Source organism: Chroicocephalus ridibundus, chromosome 1 (assembly GCF_963924245.1).
Source record: "Chroicocephalus ridibundus chromosome 1, bChrRid1.1, whole genome shotgun sequence".
NCBI lineage: Eukaryota > Metazoa > Chordata > Aves > Charadriiformes > Laridae > Chroicocephalus > Chroicocephalus ridibundus.
In genome coordinates, this window is record NC_086284.1 from 163237151 (window position 1) to 163254669 (window position 17519).

The 17519-nt window shown below is 52.1% G+C and overlaps 2 protein-coding genes across 6 annotated transcripts; both read right to left on the reverse strand.

The window, feature by feature from the left end:
* Positions 1–9201, reverse strand: FOXRED2 (FAD dependent oxidoreductase domain containing 2). Of its 4 annotated transcripts, none has more exons than XM_063321827.1 (9): positions 9178–9201; positions 7940–8483; positions 6066–6317; positions 5261–5530; positions 4360–4526; positions 3538–3703; positions 2790–3031; positions 1770–1940; positions 1–1023 (listed from the first exon to the last, which is right to left on the reverse strand). In XM_063321827.1, the coding sequence occupies exons 2-9, from the start codon at positions 8461–8463 to the stop codon at positions 758–760; spliced, it is 2058 nt and encodes a 685-aa protein (XP_063177897.1). In that variant the 5' UTR covers positions 8464–8483; positions 9178–9201; the 3' UTR covers positions 1–757. The 4 variants fall into 4 exon arrangements, with proteins under 4 accessions (XP_063177897.1, XP_063177903.1, XP_063177882.1 ...); XM_063321833.1 differs by lacking the exon at positions 9178–9201 and adding an exon at positions 9159–9174; XM_063321812.1 differs by lacking the exon at positions 9178–9201 and adding an exon at positions 9045–9129.
* Positions 9202–9360: 159 nt separating this feature from the next.
* Positions 9361–17119, reverse strand: EIF3D (eukaryotic translation initiation factor 3 subunit D). 2 transcript variants are annotated; one of them, XM_063321851.1, is made up of 15 exons: positions 16995–17119; positions 16510–16643; positions 16147–16192; positions 15609–15745; positions 15419–15504; positions 14849–14921; positions 14597–14709; positions 14245–14377; positions 13485–13632; positions 13111–13241; positions 12570–12655; positions 12214–12343; positions 11585–11727; positions 10504–10784; positions 9361–9505 (listed from the first exon to the last, which is right to left on the reverse strand). In XM_063321851.1, exons 2-15 carry the CDS (start codon positions 16630–16632, stop codon positions 9492–9494), a joined length of 1644 nt encoding a protein of 547 aa, XP_063177921.1. In that variant the 5' UTR covers positions 16633–16643; positions 16995–17119; the 3' UTR covers positions 9361–9491. The 2 variants fall into 2 exon arrangements, with proteins under 2 accessions (XP_063177921.1, XP_063177912.1); XM_063321842.1 differs by having other exon boundaries at positions 14597–14712.
* Between the last annotated feature and the right edge of the window lie 400 nt (positions 17120–17519).

Consider the following 17519-nt stretch of genomic DNA (forward strand, 5'->3'; position numbering starts at 1 on the left):
AAATATTGGTCATGCTTTATAAAAGACAGGGGCTGACGTTTCAGGCTGCTTGGTGTGGGAGAAGGAAAACATGAGGACAGCGGAGCTGAGCTCCGTGTAAGTCTTTTGTGTCCCGGGTGCTCCATTCCCATTCTGCAGAGGGAAGGGTCTCTTGTAGTGCTTTCCAGAAAGTGACAAATTATCCAACATACATGGTAACTAAAAAAAAAAGACCACCCCTTTCCATTCAAGCTACGCAACTGCCCTAACTCAAATGCAGGGGAACTACCCGGAAGTCCGCCTGGAGTACCGCTTCAGGATTCGGTGCACAAACAAATCTTCAATTATTGGCAGCGTACGGCACCCAGGGACCAGAGAGCCAGCACCACCTGCCACAGGGTGCGAGCGGGTCACCTCAGAAGAGGGACGTGATGTTTTAAGTTTCCCAGGCGTTCCTGCACTCTCTCTTCTTTGACCCCCGGACGTTGCTGCAGATACCGATCTGAGATAAACTAAACACCGTCTTCAGGAAACTCCGAACTCTGCAAGGACAATGCGGGAGCCTCAGCATCACTGGATTCTGGCCCCTTGCTTATCCTTCGGAGCACATTGGTCCTCTTTGTAACAGCAAGATCCGAGCAGGTCTTTGGCAACTCATGGTCAGTGAAAGGCATGGGGATGGACAAGGTGCACGGGAAAGGGCAGAATCCTGCTGTGGATCTCTGTTACAATATTGTCACAACAGCACCGATGGGTTTCAGCGTGGAGCGAGAAAGGTTTAAAGTTCATCCTTGGCATTAACAAGATGCTGCAGCGGACGGACTGGTATCACGTGGTCTCTCAGCAGCTGGTCCTGCGACCCTTCGCGGCTGTCAGGCGTTTTGTCACCCGAGAAATCCCTCGGAGTGTAATCCTCCAGCAGACCAGCTTCTACCGCGTGGCGCCGGAGCCCCTCGCTCCCCAGGAGCCCTTGCATTCCAACATACCCCTGCTGACAGAAGGGAGGCAGCTTCTGACGCGTGAAGGCAAAGAAGAAACAGGACTCTGCGGGGAAAGGGATAAAAAAAAATAATATAAAAATCAGACTCAGCAGAGAGCAACTCCTGTGAACTTTTGAGGACTCATTCAGAACAAAAGGCAGAGAGGATGAGGGAAGATGACTGGAGTTTCCCAGCCAGCACCCTGCCCTGGATGGCAGCTGGGTAATCGACTCAATACTGCAGAGCTCAGGAGATGCAGGGTGGGATCTCCAGTCTGCACTCAGAGGAAAAGGCACTGGATTTGAGCTTGCAGCCCTCTGGCATCTTCTTCGTACCACAGGACTGCTTCCCTCCGTGTGCCACATTGCGTTCCTGCAGGAGGTTCCCAGACCAGTCTTCAGACTAGCTCTCGCATCCCAGCATTCCCATTTCCCATGGGAAAGTAATCCCATCATTAGTACATGAAAAGAGACCTGGTACGCAATGGCACAAACGAACATTTGGAAAATGGAAGGAAAGCTGCAGGTAGAAAAGGGATTGAACCAAACCTCACAGACCTCTACCTCAATCCATGTGTGCCTAGGGCGGTCTTCTTCCGGTGGTGAGCAAGAGCAAAGGCTGTTTGGGAACATACACACAGCACCAGCACTTTTTACCATCTGGGGTGCGTATCAAAGAGGTGTGACTGACAGTGAGATCACCAGCTCGCCACAGCGAGATCTCAGCTATTTGCAGAAGAGATCGCTCCTGTCGTGTGTCCCTTGCATTCCCCCTCCTCCTCCTGACACCTCAACCCTGCACTCCAATTACCTGCAAAGAAATTGCGCAGGTCAGTGCTGAGGCAGTTCTCCAAAAACCGCCTCAGTGGCAGGATGTGAGCGTTTGGGGCCGTCCAGTCTGTCAGGAAGTCCTCCACAATATGATGGACGGCATCTGGGCGGGGGAGAGGCCAGTCTGGGGGCCGAAGTTTCATCTCACGCTCTGCCAAGAGAACATGAAGGGAATCTCTCAGAATTAAAATGGCATTAAAAAGACCTTGGGGAGTGGAAAGCAGCTATGACAGCTGTTCCAGCTTTTGTCCTGACCTTTTTAATCCCTACCTTACTTTCATTTGCAATCCCCTCTGCTAGCTTTGTCCTCAACAGCCCTGCCACTGCACAGCTGCCCCTTGCCCCTGCCTGCGGTACTTCCTGTCATTTCACTCCCGTTCCCCCGGGCAGGGACTGCCAGACAGGCCGAGCTGTGTTCAAGCTTTAATGCTGCTACCCATCACACTTCTTTCTGTGCAAGGCAGGCTGGACCCTGACCCTTGGTTTCTGGAGATGGAAGATTTAGCACACTCATTTCCCAAGGAAATCTGTTCTGACCATATCTGTTTGACAGATGTAACACTCATCTTCAAACCCTTGCCTTTGGCTGCCCCTATCACTGTGTGACCCCTCAGACCCAGGCCGGCCACAGAGTTTTCTTTTGGCAGCAACACTGCGCAGCCCAGCCTCATCTGCCAGGACTCTGCAAAATACATGCAGGGTGCCAGCCACAGGGGAAAAAAAAAGTTCCTCTTTTTTGGAATGGGGAAGTTCCCAGCACACCTGTTTGTTCCTGGTTCTCAAGTGTGAGGTCTTTGGTACAACCCCCCCACCCCATATTGGTCTGACTGATGGACACTTCTTGCCAACTCCCAGGTGCCCTAAAGGATGGGCATGAAGGAAGTTAAGGAGAAGGGTGTGCAGTGCTTTCAGGTTACCCTGCTCTTGGGTCTGAATTATCTTCAGCCCTCTCCATTTTGCTCATATCAGATAATTAGCAGAGAGAGATAGGAAAGCTTACCTGTTGGGAGGTGTTTGTAATAGTAAATAACAGGGTGCAAAAAGTTGGACTGCCAGGCATGCTGTGCCTCTCCCACAGCTCGGTTGTAGTAGAAGACATCCTTGTCAGCCCCAGAGAAATTCCTCCCATACTCCATGATGATGACAAACAGCCCATTGGGAGCCCTTCTCCCGGTCTGCGTTTCCAGCTCGGCCAGGACTCCAACTGGGTATTCTTCCAGGTATTCAAATGCTGTGGCATTCCTACGAATTGCAACCACAACCGTCAGACTTTTCCACCAGAGAAAAGCCAAGACCCCCTCAGCCGATTGAGGCTAAGGCCAAAGAGCCATCAGATAGTAATTCTTTTTAGTCACTACAGATCTGGGGTGGACTTGACACAGAGCCTATGAAGGCTGCAGATACTGTTACAAGACTCCATTATTTTCCTGGACTATGGGATTCCTCTCTACATTAGCACTGCTCAAGGAAACCTTTTCCCTGGGGACAGCGAAAGGGTACTACACCTCTGAGCCTAGCACGAAGGTCTGGACCATTTCAGCCCTCTAAGAGAGAATTAATTGGTGGAATTGGGCATAGTGGCACCAGTCGCACCAGCGGTACAGGTTGTGAGGTGGCTGCCTACATGATGGTAACATCCTTCAGCAGCAACGGAGCAATTTGTGTGGTCACACCACAGGAAGCGATGGTAAAGAAAAAGGGATGAAACTGTGGAGTGCAGTGCTGGGAATAATTACTCACTCACTCACTCTCTCAGCAGTATGATGTCAGCCAGGACACTGAACATCTGGTAGAGGCCCGAGGCCTCGTTCACCCGCTTGATGATGGAATTGGTCAGCTGTGTAATAGGGTAGACTGTGGATGGCCAGGGGACACCATGGTGACGATTTTCCAATAGGCGGTGGACTGCACGAGCTAAGACATTGAGAGAAACAAAGACAGCTTATTTAAAAATCCAAGCTATGCTTTTAAGAAATCCAATCGCTCTGCTGTGACACGCACAGATTCTGGCAGGACACAATAAATAAGCTTTAGAGCTCATCTGTGCTCAGGATCTCCCACCCCAATCGCTGGTAACTGCAGTGGAGATGCCCTCTGAAAGCTGATGTGATGCTAAGTGGTTGGTGAGGGGGCAGGGGATCCTCGGGGGTATTTCATTACTTCTGAGCAGTCCTTTAATGATAAGGATGGGCACACACATATAAAGATGGAAATTCTCTCTACTGCCCAAAGCCGCTGTGTTTTAACTCCACAGTGCAGACCTCTCACCCACAGCCTGTCACGGGGCAGAGCATCTGGCAGGCAGAAATCTATTGTGTTACATAAATAAGAGACAATGGGCAAGAGAGACAGAAGACAAAACAAAGACAGACAACTAAAAACTTCAGATATGATCCCGAGTCACTTCTCCTCTACTTCAGACAACACAGCTGCAGCTTGGCTGTATTTTGTCCTTCTTACTGCCAGCACAAGACTAAGGGTGATCTCTTTCCAGCAGCAAGCTATGAATTGTTCTTTCAAAGGGAGGAACAATTCCCACCTCTGCCCTTTCTGTACACCCCAGTACTCACTTGTATACCGGAATCCATGGATAAAGCCCCCAGCAGATTTCCTGAAGTCAACAGAGTGACTAGCAGTGCCAAGAATAAAAAGCCCCCGGGTGCCTCTGGACTCATAACTAGGTTTGATCTGAGGATACTTCTTGTTATTCCCTTTTCCAGGCATCAGTCTAAGGGATCTGATGTGCAAACAAGAAGAGCAGGCTGTCAGGAAGGGTGGGGGTGGAAAAATGAAACGGGTTTCTGATACGGCACACATTATATTGCAGTCACTGCAAGACACTGCTTCATGCCCCAACTGCCTTTAGTAGGATTTACTACTCCAATGAGGATCTTCCGGAAGCCTAGATGCTCATCTCAAGGTAGCTCAGTACAACATCGAATTCCAGCCTGAGCCACTGATAGTGAATTCTGGAAGACAGTGAAGTTAGCAGTATCATTTTCAACTGCAGGGTGTACTAGGAGAGAAACCAAGGCGGAATGATGGTTGCATCCTCAAAGAAAAAAAGTAGACAAAACCTTTCTGTAGTGATCTACACCTATACCATCCTCCTTTGAAAAAAAAAAAACCCAAACCATAAAACACTGCTAGCCCTCTGGATGTGATCTGGCAGGTCAGGATGTTAAGTTCTAAAGGCACAAGTTTTTTTGTGTCATGCAGGTCCCAACACTGCCATTTGCTCAGCCCTGTAGCCCGTCAGTCAGAGGGCAGTGGCACACACATTCCCACTGAGACACGGCCGTAGCTGCAGGGTAAACAACGGACTGTGCAGCACCAGGTAGCTCAGAGCATGCAGAGGTCCAGACAATGCTGCCAGGAGAGGACCTACCTGTCCCTTTCCTCCCTAGTCAGGCCCTTCTTAGTCTCTTGCTCTAAACACCTGCTTCAGTACAGATCCTGGTTCTCCCTCACCTGTTGTAGATAGAGAAGTCAAACTTCCAGCCCAGGCAGCGGATAACACGGTCATAAGGCGCACGGGTGGCAAAATTATCCAGTTCGTCCTGCGGGAGGGTGATGGAGTCGATGCCTGCGCTAGTGTTCCTGTTCTCCAGGTAGAACCTGAGCGTGATGTGCAGCTTCCCTTTCTTGTCCTTGACGATAGCCAGATCTTCCAGGTCGCCTTCCAGAAGCCCATCCAGAGATTTCAACTGGTAGGTGTCCAGTAGGCCATTGTTAATTGCTCTACGAAAAAAAGGAGAACCTAAGAAGGGTGCAGAGGTGGGATCCATGGTTCTAGCAGAGAGGTGGGATCCATGGTTCTGTCTCAGCTGCTGAAAATAGGACACCTTTACAAGGCATCCCATGCTCCCCTTCAGTGCAAAGGTTATCCCGAGAGCCTCAGGGCTCACGTGAACAGCACAGGTAACATAGCCTCGCTGCTCTTGCAGGATACAGTTAACCTCTCCTCAGCTCTCCTCTGACTGGCAAGCAAGGGAACAACTTGGGACCCAGCACTTTTTAATGATTCAGTTTCCAAGGGGACATTTTCCTATTTCGCACAGACCCTGAAGAGCTCTCATCAAGATCCTGTGTTCAGCAGCTGCAACCTGGACTGCTTTAAACCAAGGACCTAAAGATAGAAGGCCCCACGTTTCCTCTGTGACCCGCAGGAGCACAGCACCTCCTGTGCCAGCCCAATCTGTCGCCTGGGCAAGAAGTGCTTCTCCTTGGTCCTACTCCAGCTGTGTTAGAAAGAGGAAGAGGAGTGGTTTCCTACCTCAGATCCCCGACGTAGTGGGTGGCCCATGAGAGGCGCACGCGGGACCGGCTCACCATGTGGATGAAATTTGTGACGCCCAGAATGTTCTCCGCCGTCTCAAAGGCCGAGTTCCCTCGGCCCAAGATCAACACGGTTTGGCCAGCAAAATCCTCTGGGTTGATGGACACAGTCTCGTAACCCTCGACGTATTCTGAGCCAGGGAAGTTTACCACATTGGGGACCCACGTCCCAGTGGCAACCAATAAAGAGCTGCAAAAAGAGGGATAGCATTAGGGAATGCAGGAACTACAGGAAGGGGGCCACTGCTCCATCTCATCACTCCTCCCGCCTCCCGCTGTGGAAGATGGCTGTGATGTGCCCACTCCAGCCATGCCGGATCAGCTGTACAGGTCGTGGGTTTGACAGAAACCTCTCCCCAGCTTCACCTAATGGCCTGCTCCCATCTTCCCTATACTCAGGCCAATGAAAATGAATAGGAACGTCATTACATAGAGCAAAAGTCAGTGCGGATGCTGTACATATAAGCTCCACTTGTTTCATAAGTCTCCCTCAGTTTGTGAGTGTGTGAGTGCTGCTCATATGTACTCACTGACAACACATATTATAATACCAAAGTGTTTCACAGGTTGATTATATCCTGCATAAAAAAATTACGTTAATGTAAAATTTGCATTGCCTTTTAATACAGCGGAACAAAAGTTATTTTTAAGAGGGAGAGAAAATGGTTTCAAGATTTTAAAATGTAACTCTTAAGCATAAAAACATGTTACCAACAACACTAATTGTTAACACTAAAATTAAATACAATAATCTTTTTATATCTCTCCATAAGAACTTTAACTTGAATCTTAGGGAAATTTTTGTGACTTAGGCAGAAACACCAGGCAGCCAAGTCTAGCGGCACTGTCTGCCGTCAAAGCCGTGCTCATGCAGTTCCTGAGAGCAAGTCACTCACAATGTGTGGGTGTTTGGGATTGCCTTCTGTCCCCTTTGAGCTTGCCAGCCAGCGCACCTCCAAGTGACAGCCAGTGTGACCTGCTGTCGTAGAACTAAGGTTCTCAGGAGAGGTGAGAAATACACTCCATATGTTCACATGAGTAACTTCTAGATGTTTTTTAGGAATGTAGCTTAGTGGCGGTACAGATACACATGCATAAGTATGACAAGGGGAAGGGGAATTCAGGGACCAGTAGCTTTGAGGGTTACTTCTCACAGTCGGCTCCCTCCACTGCAACACCTCCACTTTCTCCAGCTCCCCCCTGCCAGCTCTGTGCTAACCCAGGGCTTCAGTTGGCTGGGACACACATACTTTTAAATACTGGTTCTTCTAAGCACATGTAGACTACCAGAGGTGAGGTGTTGCTGCACTGACTCACCCGAGTTTGTAGTAAAGGCAGCAGTGGCTACAAGAAGTATGGCTGAGTTATTTTTTCACAGAGAGCAATTATCTAGTGATAAAACGAAAGTGATTTGAAGCGTACCTATCAAGGATGGAACCTGCAGTGATGGGAATTGCAGCCAGTTTGTGCCTGCCCTGCCAGGTCCTCAGCTGTCCAAGGCATAATGTTGCTTATGAAAGGGAACACCTTCTCAGGAGCAGTTATTCCACCCACCTGCTGATCCCCACAAAACGTTTCCCCCCATGACAGTGGTTAAGGCTCTAAGAGGCTGTCAGATCTCCATCCTTGGAGATACTCATGCCTCAAAAGGACAAGGCTCTGAGCAGCCTGACGTCCCTGGCCCTGCTTTGGGCAGGGGGCTTGGACAAAATGTCCTTTATAGTTTTCTTCCAGCCTAATTTATTCTGCAATTTTGTCACTTCAAAGATGCCTGTGGAGAGCGGTGCGGCTAGCCCCGGGTCTGCCCATTACCTGCACTTGTAGTTCTGCCTGTCCTGGTCTGTCAGAAGGAAATAGTGGCCATTCCAGGCCTGCTCATCCCTCTCCAACGTCACGTGGATAATGGCTGTGTTGTATTGAACCTGCAGCTTCAGCAGAGAAGCAAAGTCCTCCAAGTAATGCACCATCGCGTCGGCGTTGGGGAAAAAGTCACGGGAGTAGTGTCGGAAAAGCAGCCGGCGGTCGTGGCTGAGGAGCGAGTTCCAGTCGTGGCGGAGGTTGAACTCGCTGTTGGATTTGCCCGTGTACTGCTTGTTGATGCTGATGAGCTTGCGGTGGCGAGGGTAGAGGGCAAAGAAGCTGCCAGGAGCGTGGCTCCGCTCGAAGATGATGTAATCCCGGCCAGCTTGCTGGAGGAAATAGGCCACCTGCAAGCCTGAGGGGCCGGCCCCGATGACGCAGTAGTCATGGTAGAGAAAAGCAGCACCGCTTGCCGCACACAGGCTGCCAGCGTACAAGGCCAGACTCAGGAGTGTCCCACAGACCGCTGGGGCCATGGTGGGGCCAGGAGCTGCCTCTGCAGGGGAGAGGACCAGGGAGGTGTCACCCAGGGGGCCCCCTGAAAGACACACTCAGCCTGGCCTGGCCAGCCCAGACCCGGCCGCCATGATGTCACTGCCACCCCTCGGGGCCCGAAGCCGAGGCGGGGGTGTTGGGGTGGGGCCCCGCTCCCTGCCAGCCAATAGTGACGAGAGTCCCAGGTCCTCCAGCCAATGGGGACACAGGGCCCCCAGCCAATAGCAGGCAGGGTGTGACCAGCGGGCGAGAAGGCAGGGCAGCACCTGCGGGCTAATGGCCGCGTGCCCCGCGCAACGCCTCCGCGCCCCGACAGCCAATGGGAAAGGGAGGCGCAAGACCATCAGCCAATGGGAGACGGGGTGCCCCGCGCTGCCCTCGCTCCCCCGCCAATAGGGACCGGTCCTGGCCCTGATGCCTTCCCCCCCCCCCCCCGCCCCTCCCCCGCCCAATGGCGCCCGAGGCGTGGCCGCCACTCGCGAGGCGCCGCACTAGGCACGCGGCGCACCTGGCGCGCGGGGCCGCCGCCGTCCCGCCGCACCCGTCCCGCCAACCGCCGCACCTGCACCATGGAGCTCGCGCCGCGCCGCGCCTCCCGCGCCGCTAGGGGAGGGGGCGGGGCCACCCGCCGGGGGAGGGGGGGGGAAAGGGGTGGGCGAGGGGGAGGTGCGCGCACCGCGCCCAGCCGCTGCTACCCTGCGTCACGTGACGCCGCCGCCGCTGCTGCTTCCCGCCGCCAGCGCCAGCACGCGCGCACTACGTGGCCGGCGGGAGGCGGAGCCCTTAAAGGGGCAGGGCCTGAATTATCTCACACCGGCTCCAGCACACCCCCCCCCCCCCCCCCCCCCAACAGGCACACAGCACGCAGCGTCACTGAACAAGTCACTTTATTCCGCTTTCTCCCCCCACCAATGCGACGTATCCGTAGCAAGGCCCGTCCCAGAGGCACCACCACCGCCCCCATCCCCCCCCCCCGCCGGTCAGAGGGGTAGGTGCCGCTCCACGGGGCTCAGCTCTCCTCCTCTGGAAGAGAAGAGAAATGGGAATGAAGTGACTGTTTCCGGGAAACGAACACCCCCCCCCCCCCCCCCAAAAAAAAAAAAAACCAAACCCACTGTGTCATAGGTAACGCTGCAGAGAGGAGGAAACACAAGGCCCAGAGGTCAGGGCTGTTGGCCCCCACCGTCCCCCCAACCCGCCCGGGCAGCTGGAATTACATAATTCACATTCCTGAGCAAATTACACAGCGACCTAAAACTTCCATAATAAAAACCAGAGGGGCGAGGCCGAGGTTACAGCCCAAGAAAACACCAAACAAAAAGCTGGAAGATATTTTTCTTGTCACAGAATCGCGCGTCCCAGGTGAAGCGCTCCCCGTCCCAGGCAGAGCAGGCGCAGGTCACGCGCCAGGACTCGGAGCAGCAGCTGCCACTGGGGCAGCACCGGTTCCCCAGAGCGACCCCCCAGCCGTCGCTCAACAGCAGCGTGGGCTTTACGAAACCCTCCACGGAGTCACCTCAGCCAGGCCAGGTCACCACGGGCTTTAAATGTGTCATCTTACAGTTGTTCCCATTTCTAAACCTGCAGTACAAAACCATCCCAGCACCAACAGAAACCACTACCCACCATCCCAAGATCCTGCTGCTGTTGAACAAAGGGCTCCTTGGACAAGCCCCGCTTTCCAACTGTGTGCTTTGGACCCGGGCCCTCTCCCCCAACCCTGCTGAAATCAGTCCTTGCTCAGGAGGACAGAGGCACAACGTCTGCATTCCCAACTCTCCGCTATTTTTGCTTCCAACTGAGTCACTCTCAGTGTCAACTGAGACACTTCCCAGCACCATTCTCACCTTTTCCGACGCCAAGTCCCATCCTCGGGACCACACATTCTCCAGCCTCGCTCCTCTCTCGTCACTGCACTAGTCACATCTCACACTTTAGATCTGGTCTGTACCATAGGTCACCACTTCTCATCCCAACCAGCAGATCACTTCAAAGCATAGATCACCAAGTATGCTACAAACCTTCCTCTTCCTCTTCTTCCTCCTCATCCTCCTCATCTTCATCAGAGCTGAAGGTGCCGTCGGGCAAGCTGTAGATCCGGATCACCTGCTTGTTGGGGTCCTTGAGGATGAGGTACTTCCCCTCATCCAGCTTCATGCAGATGTCGATGACGCACCGCAGGATGCCCCAGGCGTTCTCTATGCTCAGGTTGATCTGGCTGGCAAACTCATTTGGCTTGAACTGCTGCGTGCCCAGGATCACGTGGCGGGCAGAGTCCTTCACGTGGTAACGGGATACGTACCTAGGGGGGCCAAGAAGAAACCAGAGGGGCATCAGGAGATAAAGCCCAACCAGCAGAAGAACACCACCAAGAAAAGCACTGTCATCAGTTTGGTTTTGTTTCCTGGGCTGAAAAATCCCAATACTCCTCCACTGAAAGCTAAGAGGATCTCCTGGCTATGAGGTGTCAATCAGTAACATATCACTACCCCAGATCAGATGGAGTGGTAAAAAAGAGAGTGAAGAATTAGTCCCGCAGGAAAAAATTAAGCAACAGCATGATTAGTAAGGAGTTTGGACTTAACAGATGCATGTCTCGTAACTGAGGATGGAATCTAGGATTGCAGAACCAGCAGAACCCAGTTAGCAAACATCTCTTGTTCATTATCTACAGCAAAGGCTCAGCCGATTTTAAGCCAACAGTTCAAAAAGCACTGTAGCAATACCTCTCCTCAACCCCATTTCTCAGTTAACAGGGCACTGAGGATCTCAATCAAAATCCTGACAGGCAGCACAGCCACTGCATTTATTTCCCTTGTTGGCAATCTCAGCAAACAGGCCAAAAGCCACGGAGGCCACCTGCCCATCACATGCGTGAGGTCTCACAAGGTCAGTCACAGTAGGGGACACATCAGCCGGATGCTGAGGGGAAGCAGCTTAGACTGAGGCTGGTGCGCTCACCGCAAGCTTTCCCCTCTTCGCCACTCAATATATGGGGTGATTTTTTGATTATTCATTGTACGAATTGTTCACTTTGACATACCTGGGTAAAATCACGGAAAACGCACCTGGAAGATGTTTGGCGTGAAAAGCTCATCTTACCCGAGTTTAAGATACTCTGATCCAGCCAGCAGCGCGCAACATGTCCAGCGGGCTAATTTGTAGCTGTTGTTTTTCAGCTCTGTGGCAATCACAGCTCCTCTCTGAGAGTCGAGCTTCTGGCGCCAGTCAACTCCGTTGCAATACTGAGAGAAGAATCAAAATTAGGGTCAACCTAACACGCCAGCAGCAGTCATCTCTTCAGTCATCTCGACATCGTGTAGGGAAATTTCTTCTATCTACCTTACGATACCATAGGAAGGAATGCTAACAGCAACTGACAGGGAAAGCACTTGCACTGGGAAGGAAGAAAAGCAAATAGGAGAGACTGGCCAGTATTTGTGGCACTGGTTAGGAAGGGAAGTTTGCAAGGCAAGTGTTCATAAAGGAAGCATGAGAACAGATTGGCTACTGTGCCGAACACCTGGGGACAAAAGGGTTCAAACCAGCTACCTCGCATCTGGGGGAGGATCGCATCAGCACTGCTTGTCCACCAAAGTTATGGGCCTTTGGTGGAACGTAACCACCCAGGGGACACCGCCAGATGTTTGTCCCATCTTGCCTGCTGTACCTGGCGTGTCAGGCAGCAGTGAAGCAGTTAGAGCTAGCTTTGGGATCTCGTTCTTCCTCACCCTGGAATCCCACTCGTTCAGTGTTTTGATGTTGATGAAAGACACTTCTCCATTTGCTCCTGTCATCACTCCATCATGTTCACAGCGGACAATGAGATCTATATCATCTCCCAGCTTCCACCTTCGGTATCTGCCAACAAACAATCCAGCTGGTTATTTCTGACCCTTGTTTCTCTTCCAGATTCACACAGGCACTCAACAAAACCCTTTCCTCCTCTATCCGTTCACTGTGAGGACATCCAGGAATCCCTCTCATTGTAAAAGCTTCTATCAGTAACACTCCTCACTCATTCTGCCTCCGTATCGCACTGACATCCTACCCCCTTGCCAAACCTGGGTATCAGAGATCAACATACCTGTATGCAACAGAGGCTACTTCATTTTTATCCATGTCATCCTCCACAAAGGGGTTTGGGTTGGGAAACTTGTATTTCTCCTTTCCCTGCAGAAGAAAACAGAAGGGCATGTTAGGAAAAAAAAAGACACCTGAGGGAGCTCTCCCCTACTGGGAGAGTATAAATTCTCTTATAGTAAGAGTAGCCAAAAACGCTGAAATATTATGACAGCTGATTGAGAAGCCTCATCTTCACATTAGTCACTTCATTGTAAGCAGTACTTCTCCTGGCACTTCAGCTTCACTAAGTGTACTCAGAAGCCTGCCTGCTTCACCGGTGGGAGCGGGATTTCTTCTTTGTGGAATAAAGGTGAAAATCTTTCTACAACAAAGTCACACTGCTCACCAGAAGTAATTGCACCTCTTTTAAAACTGAAAGAGCATCAGCGTGACGTACCTCTGTCAACTAAAATGCTTGTGCTGTATTAAAGCAGCCTTAACGAAGTCTCTTCCTGAGACTCTCTGAAACACAGACCCTACTACCACGCACTGCTCAACCTTACCATCCTCAGACACTGCTGGGAGAAGTTATGATTGATGTAGGTAGCTTCCATGGCAAGGTTGCGTGGAGAATTAAAAGAGTTGCCCTCTTCCTGTGGTGGTTCGTTGGCTGTTTCACTCACTGTCAGGAGGTCTAGGAAGAAAACCAGACAGAAGTGGTTATACTCAGTGGAGTAACTACATCAGATTCAATGAGTCTCTCACCCCACATTGAAGCAGATCGATATTGAAGTTACCCCCACAGCTAGCACAGTAATTAGCTTGTCCCAGGTGTCTCAGACTGGACAAGACGACAGAATAAACTCAAAAAAAGCCATAACGAAAACTAGACTTTCTAGCTACCACAACAGCAATTTCTTTCAGTCCTTTTACTCACCAAAATCGGAATTGTCTCTCTTGTCAAAGAAAAGTTTGGATCCAACTCTCTGGACAATGATGTCCCAGGAATAGACAGAGCGAGTGCAGCTCATCAGTGTGGCCAGGATGGCATCTGTGGCAAACACATTCCCTTGGGTCTTTGCCAGCTACGGATACAAGAGGAGGAGAAAACTGTTTCAGCAGCAACGAGAATCAACACCCCTTCGGTTCCCCAGCCAAGAGCAGAAGCTTTAGCAAACCCAATCACGAATTTCATTCTCCCATGCCAAGGAAGGTAGACAGGTAGGTACATCACTGACTGCTAGACCTACCCAGCAATCCAGCCCCACCCTCACCCAAACAAGGAAGAAGTAAGAAAACTATTACAAAATGTGAATTCTGTTGGGAAAAGGCATGGCTCCTTATTGCTGATGGGATCAGAGAGAGAAATCACCAAGCCCTCCTCATCTCCAAAAGCAGAAACCTCAAGAACCAGGTCTCTGACATGAAAGTTTCTTTCCCAACACAGCTCAAGTACTGGTCAGCTTGCCTTTGCAGAATTACAGCTTTTCCTTGGCCAGGATTCCTAGTTTTGCAGGAATCTAGCTCTGCCTTGAACCGAAGAAAAATAACGACACCAGCTAATACTTCTTTTCCTTTGCAAGCTTAGGGACCTGAATTTTTCTGTCCTTAACTTTGATCTGATGGTGGCAGCACATCTCTAACAACAGCACGCACCGAGAAACACACTACTGGGTTTTACAAACCAGCAAACATACCTTTCGGATAACTGGGTCATCAGTAGTAGTGACGGTATGGAAGATGCGCTTAATGCTCCTCAGCAGCTTCTCATTCCTTGTTGTAATGCGGTCGAAGGCTTTGTCATAGTATTCTAGGGCTCCACAGCACTCTCTGCAGAGGTAAGAGAACCATCTTGGTACTCCCACTACAGATACCACCACCCATGGACGGCACAGGACTAAGGGGGCAGTTGGGTGTCCTCCATTACCTCCCCCTGCTTTGGGTACCTCAATGAGAACACTGAGACCAGCCCAAGAGACCCTTACCCTCCCGCTTTCCAAAAATCCAGTCAGTTCAGGAAGCAAGTGTACAGGTGCTTTAGGAACTCACATGTCCTGCGGCTCCGACACCTCCAGGTAGCGCATCTTCATCAGCCGAGGGAAATCCATCTCTTCTTTCACCTCCCAGTCACTGCGAACTTCAACAGAGGAGTCACGAGGCTTCTGCTGCGCAGCCAGAGGTGGGATGGCCAGAGAGAGAAACAAAGACACAGCACATCAGGACTTGCGCAAGAGGAGCTGCCCTGTGAGCGCAGCCAGAGAAACCAAACCATGGCAGGGGGCAGAAAGCTTGTTAGTTTACCTGTGATTTTTGGTCCCATTTCTGCCTCACTCCAAACTGCTTCTGAAACTTCTTTTGTAGGCGCAAACGATCTCTAAAATGACAAACAGGAGAAAACCCATGAAGAGAAGTTCTCGACTCCTACATGCCACAACCATTCCAACGCCTCCAAATTACAACCAGAGGAGCAAGGCTTTTAGGCACCAAGCCACTGAAACATTTGCTGAGCTGTCTGTTGATCAAGACGCCTGAGGCATTCAAAGCTCCATTCTTTACTCTGAGCAGCTCTTTAAGTATTTTAATTTCTAAAGACTGCAATGAGGTTTTCAGAAGGGGTATCTCTGCTTTAATACATCATGCTTACTTTCTAAATGTGAGTCAAAAATGCTTCTAAATTCTTAGATAGCTGTTTGAAACCCATGCTTATGACTACCTATGTTCTGCTGATGTCACCAGACCTGAAATAACCTGAAATTCTTCTTTGCTGACTGTTCACTCTAGTGGGTTCTGTTACAGTAACTTAACAAATTTATCAACAGTATGTTCGCACACTGCAACCCAAGTACAGTAGGCTCCTAACTGTAGCCTCACCTCTCCTTCTGCTTGGCACTCTTTGGCAGCGTCTGCATGCTGAACTGCAGCATGTTCCGACGGTCCTTGTCTCTCCGAAGGTTCCTCTGCAGAAATGAAGGAAAGAAAAAAAAAAAAAGAATGCTTTAGTTGCAAAATAATTCTGTGCTGCTGAAGCTTTACTCTGAGCCTGTTTCTGAAGACACATTACCTGTGCAAATCGCATACGATTCCTCTGGTACGCCGTTTTCTGTGTTCGTGCTGTATCCACCAGCTGGAAGCTAGTCTCATCCTCCTCATGGAAATACGCATATTGACTTCCACCACCAAACTGCGATGAATACTTGTCTGGAAATAAAACAAAGCATCTTGACACCAAGCTTCTACCAAAAAAACCCTAACATTTTGCCCCTTTCTCCCCCACGATTCCCTCTAACTGCCTTCACATAAGTCTGATGCATAAAGTGGGACTCCGGCCTTCTTACACCAGCTTTTTGTTTCCCCCTCCAAGCCACCTTGAGAAGGCCCAGTCATGAGGCAGTACAAAAGTCAGGAGTAAGCCCTAAGGACAGGGAGAGCCCCATGGAGCTCTCCCAGGGGTGAGGCACGCTTCCTAATTTAAGGAGCTCTCTCTTGCTGAGGTGCGCAGGTAACCACCAGAATGGGTGTGAGACATGAAAGCAGGAATGATGATTGAAGAAAACTCTGTACGAAGTAAGCCACAGGAACAGCCACCAGACAACACGTACTTGTATATCTTTTATCCTGATACGTGGCTCCCGTCCAGTCAGCCACCTAAAGACAAGCATAAACAGTCAAAATAAGCGAGTATCAACCTGATGGTTCGCCCCACCTCTGACTTTATATGCAGGACCCCAAGCAGCAGAAGCAAACACTGCTGTATGCTCCAGAACTAATCCTTTCAACCCCCACCTGCGCTTGCCAGCCCTTAGAATTGTTCACAACTGTGTTAAGTGTTAGCAGTGGGTGTCAGAAGACCAGCCACGGTAGTAAGAAGCGAAAACGGGCTGCAGCGTGCAGAGGTGGGATGCCAGAAGGAACACAGGGCTCGTTCAGCAGCGGCCCAATGCCCCATGGCACAACTGAGGTACCTTTCCCAGGCGGTCTCCTTTACTGAAGGGCTGGTAGGGCATGTCCCTGAACTGCTCGGGCACGGCACAGGGGCCCCAGCCGGAAGGGTTGTCCTGGATCACGGGTGTCACAAACTTCGCCATTTTTTAAACTTCTAGAAGGGAGAAAAATAAAATAAAACACTCAAACCCTCAGCTGCCGCACGGTGAGCCCCGCCGGGGGCTGGGGCACCGGGGCCCGCAGCCCTGACCCCGGCATAGGCCAAGGCGCGGCGACAGCGTGAAGGGAGAGCGGGGAGGCCGCCTCCGCCAGCCGGGTCCGCACGGAGGGGAGCGTCTGGGGTGAGGTGAGGGGGCGCAGGGGAGAGGGAGGGTCCCGGTGGCCGCCGGGAGGGGCGGGGACCCGGCCCCCACCGGAACCGGCGGCAGCGCCGGGGCGGGGCCGGGAGTCCCGGCGCCGGCGGGACAGGGGGCCGGCCCCGGGGCAGACCCGACACCCCCCTCACCTGGGCGGCCCCGTCACGGCCCCGATGGCGGCGGATGCGGCGGCGGCGGCGGCGGACGAGGGAAGAGACCACGCGCAGGCCCGGCCCGCCCTTTCCGCGTCAGCGCCGCGCGACGGCCAGTGTCGTAAAATTTAAAAAAAAAAAAAAAGCAAAGTTGCGGAGCGCGGCTGCCGTAAAGCGCCCCGCCTTCCCGTGTACGCGGTACGGCCTGGCCATAGAGAGGCAGGCGGGCCGAGCTAGAAAGGTCGCGGTGGACGCGAGCGCCCCCTGTGGCACGGTCCGCCAGTGTCCCGCCGGGAGGCGGGGAGCGGACGGGGTGGGACGGGGCAGGACGTTATGTCCGTGGCTCGTCCTCTGGCCGCGGCATCCCGGAGGCAGCCGGGGTTTCCTTTCGTGGCCGAGGGCGTTGGATCCGCCTGTGTCCGCTGCTGCGGGGCCGCGGCCCGGCGGGGTGGGCGGCGGGGGCCCGCCACGGTGCGGCCTCCCGTGTGGCCTGTGTCCGGGCTGAGTGGGCCGCTCCCCCGC

Excerpts from the sequence above, each read along its gene's own strand:
- FOXRED2 (XM_063321827.1), bottom strand. The coding sequence starts at position 8,463 with ATGGCCCCAGCGGTCTGTGGGACACTCCTGAGTCTGGCCTTGTACGCT. Across the intron at positions 3,704-4,359 it reads CCATGGATTCCGGTATACAA|CTCGTGCAGTCCACCGCCTA; the intron begins GTGAGTACTGGG and ends TCAATGTCTTAG. Across the intron at positions 1,024-1,769 it reads CCTGCGCAATTTCTTTGCAG|AGTCCTGTTTCTTCTTTGCC; the intron begins GTAATTGGAGTG and ends CTTTCCCCGCAG.
- EIF3D (XM_063321842.1), bottom strand. The coding sequence starts at position 16,632 with ATGGCGAAGTTTGTGACACCCGTGATCCAGGACAACCCTTCCGGCTGG. Across the intron at positions 15,505-15,608 it reads ATCGTATGCGATTTGCACAG|AGGAACCTTCGGAGAGACAA; the intron begins GTAATGTGTCTT and ends TCATTTCTGCAG. Across the intron at positions 14,922-15,418 it reads AGTGCCAAGCAGAAGGAGAG|AGATCGTTTGCGCCTACAAA; the intron begins GTGAGGCTACAG and ends TTGTCATTTTAG.